Genomic DNA, 11,474 nt, shown 5'->3' on the forward strand with positions numbered 1-11,474 from the left:
TGATTGTAGACCCTTCTCTAAGGAGCAGAAAAACCCCTATGTGCGACTGGAACGTTTAAAAATACGTACATCAGAAGTGGGGGAGCTCCCAGTGTTTAAGCTCCAGCCAAAGGACAATGAGAAGGAGGGCGATTTCCTTCTGATAATTGAATGTGGGACCCAATCTTCCAGTATGACTATAAAGGTAGTGGAATTTCCTTGAGGTTTTACCTGCTTTCTCCCCTTTATCCCGCTGGCTTGTACCCACAGGTTCTGAAAGTTATCATACACTTATGTTGATTCATTTTACCCTCAGACACTTCTGTGATGGGTTGAAGTAATGAGGAATGCAGCTTTTAGTTTGCTGTGTAGCTCCCTGATACTTCCATTTCTGAGCAGTCTGTTCCTGGGATTGGATACCTGTAGTGTTTTTATATTCTAGCAAACAACCTGGCTGTACTGCCTAGTTACGAATACAGGATAAGTAGCTTAAAACTGATCTGAATGCTTATTTGAGATTCCAGAAATCACAGTACAGTAGATTCTTAAAATCTTTGTATTCTATTGCTTCACTGAAATCTTGAGTGGGAATTTTTTTCCACAGAAGGATATGGGAATTTCTGGTGGGAACAAAAGACTATACTCTTATTTTTTTGGAGCTGTTTACTGTGAAATTTGCAAACAAGACTGCAAAGTATCCTGTCACTATCATCTGTGGTATAAAATCTGTACAGCTCTCTCACAGTGCTATTACGTTGTGGTATGTGGAGAGAATGACTTGACCAAGGTGACCTGGCTAGCCAGTGGCAGACATGGAGCTGAGCGTGGGCCTGCTGAACCCCAGTACCCTTTCTAGTAGAGTTCATTGCAGAGAAACCATTTTGTATGCAGATAACTGCTGCTGTTGTATGCATATATATGAAAATTATGATTGTGTGATCCCAGATTTTTCTTCCTTCCAGATAAATAAACATAGTCCACCTGAAGGAACGAAATCCAAAGAGGAGAACTCAGAGGACAGAAAATTTCTCATACCCCAGGCTGCAGGACAGATACAATCTCTTTCTGTAGATACTCCATCTGTTGATCAGAAGCTCAGCAATGGCATCTCCACCACGAAAAAATCTCCAGTTACTCAAGAAGTCAACACAATTGAAAATGAGGATTTCTGTGCTGTGTGTCTTAATGGAGGAGAGCTGTTGTGCTGTGATCATTGCCCCAAGGTCTTTCATCTCTCCTGCCACGTTCCAGCCCTGCTCAGCTTTCCAGTGTAAGTATGTATGACATTATGCTAATGTGCTCAGCTTCTGCTCACTGCCTTGGAGCAAAATATATCCTCGGGGATGTATGTGTCACCTTTACACAATGGCAAGGACTGCATCTCTTTCTTGCCTTTCTTGCAAAGGGAAGAATTGTCTTACTAGGAACTAGATGAATTACTAACAAGAAGCGTTTCCAGCCATGTATGCCTTTTTTGCAGTTAGCTGGCCATTACAAAAAAAGAGATGGCAGACCTGAGCTTTAAAGCATTCTTACAACTTACTGGAGAAAAATAAAATCCTAATGCACGTGTAAAGTCTGTGGTGTAGACCTCATCTCTTCTCTGCAAGTACAGTGACTAGCACAAGAAAAGAGCCATCAGTGAGTTCATATTTGGTTTCCTAACCAGTTTTATGGGAAATTTAGGGTTATTTGGAATTTTGTGGAAAAATGTTTAGGGCATTGGTTTCCCTAAGACATACATTCCCCAGCAACTTATCACAGATGAATTGTACGCAACATAGAACTAGAGTTAGGTACATGTCCACATACCAAACTGTAAAAATGAGGCTGAATAATTTGTGTTACTGGTGGTGTATAATTCTGAAATCTGTCAGAAATTGTTACCAGGTGGGACCAGAGACTACTTCATTCGTGCCAAGCTTAAGCTGAGAAAAATATGTTGTAAGAGATCAGTTTGGAGAGCCTGTTTTTTCTTTCTAGTAAAAAAGCAGGAATTCCAATCTCTTTTCTCTTAACAGCTAAGCCATTACTAAACCACTAGTTTCAAAACAATATGAAAACTAAGTTTTCCTTTTAAAATAAACTTCCTAGGCAAATTTAAATTCCAATGAAGTAAATTAACCCCCTTAACTAAAGTTCTGTATGCATAGTTTTTTAATATACCTTCACTTACAGCTATTCAGGCCCTGATACTGCGGAAGTTGCATTGCTGCATTCACGAAGTTCTTCAAGAGGTTTCTGAAAATGGATCTACTAGGAAGGACACTTATGCCCATGGACACTTATGTTTGTTTTGCTTGGGAACCTGTGTGCTATCATTCATTATGACCTTTTCTGATAATGTTGATTTCTTAGATAAATATGTTAATTATAATATCGATTGATAATAAATATAGCTAGATGATCTTAAAGTCCTTTCCAACCCTAACTATTCTATGATTCTATATAAATTTTCATATGTATCTGATTTTGTCCTATGAACTGTTGGCTATTTTTTCTTGATATTTTTCAAAAGAAACAGAACTTGACTCAATGCAGCTGCACACACTGCTGGTACATGTTTTCAAACACCATTTTGTCTTTTTGTTAGAAAAAGTGCAATGAGTAGAATCTGAAATTTTTACACTTCTAAATAGATTCAAAACTTTTGAAGAACATCTGGTGCAATGGGTTTCAGATTGCCTGCTATTGTAATACTAGTTAAGGATGAGACTTGTTTGCAAAAACTGATTCCTGAGGTTTGTTTTTGACAAGGTTTCTGACAAAATTTGACAGAAGTTTTTGTTTCCTTGTTTTGCAGGGGAGAATGGGTGTGCACGCTTTGCCGTAATCCAATGAAGCCAGAGGTAGAATATGACTGTGAAAACACTCGCTATAGTCACAGCAGTAATACACAATATGGCCTTGATGACTATGACCAGAAGGTGGGAATAACTGTATATTGTACTATTTAGAAAAGGACTTGGCATCTCAGTACGAGGCTTTGCCTCTTCATTGCAAAGATGACTGTTTTGACTTGGTTGCTACTTGAATGTTTCAGAGAGTAGTAAATACAACAATCGCATTGTTAGTATTCAGCTATATCACTCTCTTCTACCTAGACATTGCTGTTCAATTTTAAAATGAATGACATGTTATAGAAAGATGAAGCAAGCAGATCTGGAATTCCTTTCTCCTTTGAACAGGGAAGTCACACTCAGCAGCAGAGCAAGCTTCCTTGAGTCACCTTTGCCTAGCTTTCTGCCACTGGATCTTTTCCATTTAAGACTTGGCATCTTCTCAGACTTCTACTTACGCCAGTTGCAATGACATTTTGTGATGTAGACACTTTTTGACTTCCAGTTGGATTGAAATCTTCATATGGTCTTCATATGCACCATTAATCCCCTTGAAGATGGCATTTAGGCCTTGGTAACTCAGTCTAGATAAAAACTCATCTCTTTACATCCCTATTACCAGTTTCCTCTACTGAACCTCCCATGAAAAATTGCCTTTCTTAAAGTCAACTTTGTTCTTGGAAGCCACAAGTTCCAAACAAAGGTCCTGTGCATACTGTTGACAGCTGGAGAGGGAGGCTAAGTCCACACAGCTGAGTGCAGATGTTGAGCACAAATGAAGCTTAGAATAAGGCACAGGTCTAGTCTGAACACCATACATAAATACAGCAGCAGTGGTTCTTAGAGCACTTGGGCTCCTTGGAAAGGCCTATGAGCACAGCCACAGCACTGCTCAAATTCATCCATGCCATTTCCAGATCTAAGGTACTCTGTCCAAAAAGAGCTGGACATAAATTCTTGACATTGTTTTGTTCCCTGTTTCTGTTGGACTGGGTACAACTGGCCAGGAATAGTTGAGATTTGAATCTTGATTAGTGAGGTTCTATTTAGAAAATGGAGCTGATTAGAAATTGCATTGCTTGTGAGCAAACATGGCTTATGTACTGGCAGTGCTCTTTTTTCTTTTTTTTCTTTCATTAGTGGAAAAAATTAAGACAAGTAGTATTTTACAAGCTAACAATGGTTAAATGGAACTGTTTTCATACATTAGTACCAACTACATAACTTAATATCCATTTGTATAAATGGATATGAACAGTGTGAAACATTTTCTATGTAAATGTTCCCACACTTGCTGCTGTTCTTCTAGTCAAGAGCCAAGGGACAGCTCTGGAGTGCGGGAACAAAATAGCGATAGTGCTGAATTCCCAAAAGTTTCTAGGATATTTACATGCAAAAAAAAAAATTTACATGTTGAATTTCTGGCATTTCTTGACTATCCTCACTTTAAAATCCATAAAAATGCTATGAGGCAAAATGTCCCGCAGGTTAGAATGAAGTGTGCCACTTTGCATCAGAAATGCACAGATGGCACGAAAACTCCCCTTCTTGTTATAATGGTTGATTAACTAAAGGCAAGAATGAAACTCACTTGGTTTGGATTAAAAAACATTTCAAATTTGGCTTTTACAGAAGTGTGAAAAGCTGGTGCTTTCTCTGTTCTGCAGTAGTATGAGCCTCCCATTCCATGAACCTGTCAGCCCCCTGGTAAGTACCACACAAAGATAGGACGGAGGGAATCCAAAAGATGTTCTGGCACACTTCTCAAGTTTCTCCTTTGTCTTCTTGAAAGATATTAATTAACTTATTTTTCTGAACAGTATTGATTCCTAGGGAAGGGTAGGTGTTTCCCTCTTGCAAGTGCTCTGAAGATGCCAGGTCAGAGGCAAGTAAATGCTGGCCAGTGTTCTCAGGCCATGTTTGGCTGCCAATTTAAGATGCTGGTAGGTCTCATATATACTAAAGATATATGAGGGGTTCCTCATTGATTAAGGAAGTTGACTTGCTGCATACATGGAGAATGTTGCACTGTCGTAAGAGAGGTCTGCTTTAGAAATAAATCTGGACTCTCTTTTTCCTGGTATTTTGCACAAAGTTGGTAATGTGATTGTGTTCAGGGAAAGACTGCTGTTTTATCCATGTACTCAACATTTACAATATTAACCGGCTATTTTAAGGAAAGTGTAGATTCATACTATTGTAATAATAGAGCACAATGTGAAACAAGTTGAAACAGGAAAATGAGAGGGGAAAAAAAGGTTTATGTGAAGGAATAGTCCAAATAACAACATAAAAAACATTCCACCTAATATAGCTTGCAATGAAATTATGGAACACATTACCTAAAAAGTAGGTTTTGACATAGAAATATTTAAGGAGTGGGATATCCTGGTAGCTTGTGCCCATTGAAGAAGACTATCATTGAACTTTAAAAAGAGTGCATAGTAGCATATTTTTAATCACTCTTGGCAGACTACTTCCCACCATATCAACTGCCAGTATCTCAGCACATTATTTTTATAACTGCTTGGGGGAAATGTTAGCTAATTGTCAATGTTACATATATTATTGACTATGGTTAAATTTATACATTTATATCTGGAGATAAACTTTAGAAAGTGCAAATAGAGTAGTCACTGAAGTGTGCTATATTCATAGAATAGTTAAATAGAGTAGTCACTGAAGTGTGCAATATTCAAGATCAATCTTGCAAGAAAATATGTTTTTAATCAAACCAAAAACCACCCAGGAAGATGATGTGCAAGTATAGGCACTGAAAAACTAGATCTCTCTTCCTTGATGCAAGGAATCCTCTGCAGTTTCATCCAAATTTGTATAGGAGTGACTGGAGAGGAAACGTTTTAATTAAAAAGGTTACGTAACTGTGTTTTATTCTCATTGCAGGCTCGGCATTATTACCAGATCATAAAAAGGCCAATGGATTTGTCAGTCATACGAAACAAGCTGCAAAAAAAGGACAAGTCCCACTATTCTGCACCTGAGGAACTTGTGACTGACGTGCGTCTCATGTTTTGGAACTGTGCAAAGTTCAATTATGTAGGTTTCTAATATGCACGGATGGGGGCACATAAACCAGAGGGTTGCTCTTTCAAGCTGTCATGGTGTTGTAATTATTGGTTCCATTGACATCAGATATGGGCTTAGGATAAATAGTAATAGTAATCAGTTTTATTCTTTGGAAATGATCTAAATTTTTGTTTTTAATGACAGAAATGGAGATATATACGGACCTGAGAACTTGAGATGCATATGGATCTAAAATTAGAGAGAGACATCTTAGCAGACAACTATTTGGAATGGTGCTGCATTTGCTGTGAAAAGCCAGCCACAGCCAGGAAAATAGCTAGGGAAAATTCAGGTGCATAGGAATTTCTATGCAATGGTGACTGCTATTTTTTTCTAGTTCACTGCACATCTCTTTTCTTCTTAGAGGAGAAGAAATGTGTTCCTTAATAGCAGCATCTGGGTTTTACTTACATTGTAAATGCAGTGGGACTAATGGGTTGTAGAAAGTGCACAGGAGGCTAATGGAGATGCAGCAGACACAACAAAGGCAAGACATTAAGGTAGGTTAGTTATTTGGTTTTCATCTTTGATGATTTCTGTATGTGGTGACACTGAATGGTTATTCATTCTCTTGCAGCCAGATTCAGAGGTTGCTGAGGCTGGACGATGCCTGAATGTATTCTTTGAGGGCAAACTAAAGGAGGTTTATCCAGACAGACATTTTCCTTCAGTGCAACAAGAAGACTCTGATTCTGAAGAGGTGGGGAGCCAGAATAGCAAAACGCCACCCCAAGATTTTCAGTTGCCATCATATGGACAGGAGTGCATTCAGCCTAAAAGGAGACGGCGCCATGCTGTAAGGTTGCAAAAGCAAAAGCATTTGGTTGCTAAGTGGCCACCCTGCTAATTCTGTTTACAGCTACTGATGGGAAGTTTTGACAGGGCTGTGTGGAAAACTGTCAAGCTTCTATCACAGACGTGATCAGTTCTACAATTTTATGTCAAGATCTTCTGAGTGAAATAAAGTGTCAGTTGTGTATAAATGTGTGAGCATGAAAAAATCAAGTCTCTCAGGCCACACAATTACATTCCTAGCAGAAAACTCTGTCGAGATTTTTAAAAAGACTAAGCCCTCTAGCTATTCACTGTTGGTTTCCTTTGTACACAGGAAAGTGAAAAAAATAAAAGAATGATGTTTCAGCCAGCCAGCAGCCTTCCTCAGGTATGACCTCCTCAAGATACAAGATTTGCTATGAGGAATCCAGCAGCATAACTTACAGAGTTCAGGTGTGTGGGAGGAAAGCAAAGCATTCGGGCTGTTTATTTAAACTCTCCTAATCTGCTGACCATATGCCTTATATCTAGATTTTGTGAATAGACAACAGATCCAAAGTGTTTGAGTCTGTCAATATTTAATCTGTTAAATCATGTATATGTTTTGCAGTGTTTACACTGAAGTACTAATATTTTGGTGATAGGTAATGATGATTAATAATAAAAGTAACATGCTGATAATATCTAATACTGCAGAACAGTTTTGTGATCTGTTCAGCATGACATCTCTATTTTATAGAGCACAGGTAACCATGTAATAATTTTGCAACCTCAGTGTGAATGTTGGTCATGTTTTGTGATAAATACAATGTATAGTCATAAAAACAGTATGTTTCTTACTCAATGATTTTTCTGGGAGCTTGACTGCTCAAGGCCTACGGCATACAGTCTAAGGTAATTATCTGATTAGCTATTTCTTTTGAAGCAGATCATTTTCATTAAATCACAAAATAACAAGTCTAATACTAGGGCTTTGTGTGAACTGTTTCTGAGCACATACCGGATTCTCTGTTTACAAGGAATGATTCTTCCAGTATCTAATTCGTGCTCAGTAGAGCAGTGTGGGATTTCTTGGGTCTCAAAGGTAGCATTTTTATATAACCCAAGCCAGCTGGTTTTCTTTAAAGCAGATATTGGAATTCAGTAAATTCACTATGAAGCAAATTACATGGTTATAGAAGTGCCTATAAACTAACATCATATATTCCTGATTTTCTCTTTGCTTATTTCTTGTAATTGTGATTACCAACAGTGCTAGAAGATGATGATAATGTTTACATGTCTAAGTTGTTTGGTTTTGTTTTTGGTTTGTTTTTGGCTTTTTTTCCCCTAAATTCCACGATGTATTCCCAGAACACCACCAAGGGCCGGAAGAGCAATTTTAGAGCTCATTTGAAGAAATGGTGGCATGTAATTGTAAAGCCTGCAGGGTGGGATAGGTAACAAAACATCACACCTAATCAGAGAATGATGGTTTGCAAGCTGTTTCCTACCTCTACCAGAAGCAGTGGCCAATGCTTTCTTTGTGTGTCTAAGGAGCATCTTTGTCCTTAGAGCACTGCCCAAGAGGGCAAAGCTGGGCTGTGGTGTGGCTCTGAGAGGAAGGGTTGTTGCAGATCTCAAACAAAAGAGTTAAAGTTAATTTTAATTGGGTTCCTGTAAGTAAAGATGATATTTTCAGCATAGTTTATATGGGCTATTTGGTCTGGTAACCATGTATGTTATTTTAGATAACACTTTAAAGTAAAGGTTTATATATGAAATAATAAGATGTGAATGTTATATTCTACTATCTCTGTGGCTTACTGTTTGCCATTAACTTTCGAGTGAGCTAATGTTTTCTTGTCTTTGAAGAAATGAAAATCTGGATATAATAAGCTGACTGGAAACTGTGAGATGAAGGAACAACCTTCACATTTTCTGTATGTGAATTCCTATGTGTTTGCTTTCTGTCAAACTCATATTCTCAAAACAGGAAGTGTCTTGGCACAGGGAAATGAGTGCAGGTTTGTAACTGAATTAATCACCCTTATCTGTGCTACAGGTATCACCTTTTCTCAGTTGGTAATTAACTCCTCCGCTAACAACACATCTTTTACCATTAATAGCACAAAAAATGATATGCTCTATAGCTTTCATCGAGGGACAGAGGTAGAAATGGGAGAGGCTATTGATGATTTCCTTTTTTCCTGGAAGAGCAGAGTTAACAAGAGCCTGATTCTCTTTCTTAAAGGCTGTAAGTTTAACTGTACCATTAGTTTTGGAGACCACCTGTTTTAATAAAATGTATCCAGGGTATATTATACCTTTATTTAAAATAGAAGTTTGTCATCATATATAAGATACCTTTTGGAATGTGTGCTGGCAGGACTCTTAAGTGAGTACTCTTAAGGCTAACTTTGGTTTTGGTTACTTCTCTAAGATGTAGCAACAGTTAAAAATATTTTTATCTTCATGTTGTTGGTGAGCAGAACAAAAACTTAACTCATACATACTTTCATACACAAATCTGTAGGTTAGCAACTTCGCAATATGTTGCATGTCGGAAGAACAACATTATTCATCTTAAATGTTGCCTTAAAATTGCTGGCTTGTGATGTTCCTGCTGCTGAACACCATACCACAAGGGCCTGTAAATTCTTGGGTCATTTACTCTGCTGAAGTCCAATTGCACACTGATAACGGCACTGACAGATACGAAAGGAAGGGTCTCTTCTAAAATCTATCAGATCACGTGGCCCAAAAGAGAAATAACAGGTTATGTGGTTATTTTTCCTTCTGTCACACAGCCTGTTTCACAATCCAGAATGTATAGGAAAGGAAGCAAGGAGGAACCCCTGAAGTTTTGCGCTGGAAGTAAGTATAGCAGAAACAAATGCTAGGAAGACTGTGGAAACCCCAGCAAATGCACTAGGGTCCTGCAAATGCAACCAAAGGCACAATTTTTCTTTTTATTTTTAGTAATGGGAATGTAGAAGGGGAAAATCCTCTTTGAGCATAAGCAGTTGGAAAGGAGATTCATTACACTTCAGTAATAGGTCTGTTGAAGAAGAAATGACAGCTACAAATGTCACTTTCATTCCACTACAATTTCAGAGAAAGACATAGGTCTTCCAGTATCATTACAAAATAATGGCATTAGAGTTAATACAAACAGGTGTTTAACCATTCAGATTATCAAATGACTGCATGTTTATATATGTAATGTGTTTTGCTGAATAAAATACATGGAATATATTTTTGCACATCTGTCTGAAATTTTTTAGTACATCTGCTTTCAATTAATATATGGATAATATATAATAAACTTATTAGCTACATTATTGATAACTACTGATAGCAAACCAGAATGATTACAAAAAGAGCTGTGGTTATACATGAGATCAGCTTTCTATTTATGCTGGAATTTTCAATACCAACTTTTATATATATACTAACTTTTTAGCTTTCAATTAGAGTAAGTTAGTGAGAATCAAACATGGCATGAAACAAGTAACAAATATTTGTAGCTTAAATGTATGTATACATTAAGGTGCTAATTAGCGTACCACTTACTAGTGAGATGAGAAAACTATTTCAGTGTATTTAATCAGAAAGAATCAAAAAAAAGTTATAAAATTTAATATGTTACAAGTTGGAGAAATATAGAATAATTTACAAAAGAATAGAACAAATATAGTCTGTTGGCAAAGAGTCAAGCAGACATTACAAATTTTTTTCTATCTTTGATGGTTCCTCTCGGTTTGGTTTATGTGAATATAAAACTATCAGCAGCAACTTTCTGACCTGGAAGCCTACTGGCTTGAGAGGTAAGGGATCCTTATTTCAGGGTTATAACTGAGCTGCTCTTCAGACATAATTAAGAGAGAATTTGTAGATGAAGACAACTTTTTATTGTATAAGCAGGAAAACGTAGAAAAACAACTAGGCATGCAAATCCTTCAAGTGCAAAATACAGGCAATAGACTTCAAAGTTAAATACCAGCTGAGCTTCTCTGACTTTTAATTAGATATCAACAAGATAATCTGAGGGAAAATAAAGATAGCCAGTAGTAGTGGGCTAATTAATATGTAGTTATGTGTGTTTTCATGAGAGCATTTAGTAGATTGGTAGCATTTAGTCTATTAAGTGGACTTTTGTAGAAGTTTAAATTAGGATATATAACAGTAGGAATATGGTATTTGGGTGGCTTTGTTGTGAAAAGGTGGGAATACTTACTGTGAAGTTGAGAAATCGCAATATTCAAGCCTGTTGTCAAGTATTCAGCTTCCCTTTCTCCATTTTCATTCCCAGTGTCTGAAAAGAGGTTCTTGAAAGACACTTTTCAAATAACTTCTTCCTGCATAGGATGTAATTTGTAGCAGATTCCCTATAAATTTTATCTCACAGTATATCCTCACTGTAGAAAAGTCCTTTTTAGATTAAGAAGATAAGACATGCAAGTGTTTTTGCAAGAGCAAATAGGGTAGTGTCTGAAGGTCAGGGAGTATTTTACTGCTTTTGGAGAGTGCTTGAGATTCTTACCAGTTTTATGGAAGCAACAACACTGATTTATGGTTGTGCTGTGGATGTTAGTTTGTAAGTTACTATTTTTGATCTTGATTGTAGTGCCTAGGACAATTTTGTCAGTACTGAAGTGTTCCAGTGTTCAGTTTGACACTGAAGCGATGTATTTTAAATTTGTTGTGAAAGTCAGTGGAGGAAATCCATGTTTCTGGTACAGATGATAGAGATGTCACTTAATTATTTTGGGCATAATATAGGTGCTATGTTCCTAGATGGGCCGTGCTGAG

General features: G+C 37.3%; 1 protein-coding gene across 1 annotated transcript in view; it reads left to right on the top strand.

Moving 5' to 3' along the window:
* TRIM66 (tripartite motif containing 66) overlaps window positions 1-6,753 on the top strand; it is a gene marked incomplete at both ends in the record, with an annotated part of 49,690 nt that extends 42,937 nt beyond the window's left edge. The window contains 6 exons of the mRNA XM_080619199.1: window positions 10-184; window positions 942-1,249; window positions 2,783-2,906; window positions 4,452-4,526; window positions 5,724-5,876; window positions 6,484-6,753. Coding sequence (XP_080475325.1) covers window positions 10-184; window positions 942-1,249; window positions 2,783-2,906; window positions 4,452-4,526; window positions 5,724-5,876; window positions 6,484-6,753 — 1,105 coding nt within the window. The remainder of the gene's footprint in view (window positions 1-9; window positions 185-941; window positions 1,250-2,782; window positions 2,907-4,451; window positions 4,527-5,723; window positions 5,877-6,483) is intronic.
* Window positions 6,754-11,474: the final 4,721 nt, after the last annotated feature.

Source organism: Psittacula echo (assembly GCF_963264785.1).
Source record: "Psittacula echo genome assembly, chromosome: 5".
Classification (NCBI taxonomy): Eukaryota; Metazoa; Chordata; class Aves; order Psittaciformes; family Psittacidae; genus Psittacula; species Psittacula echo.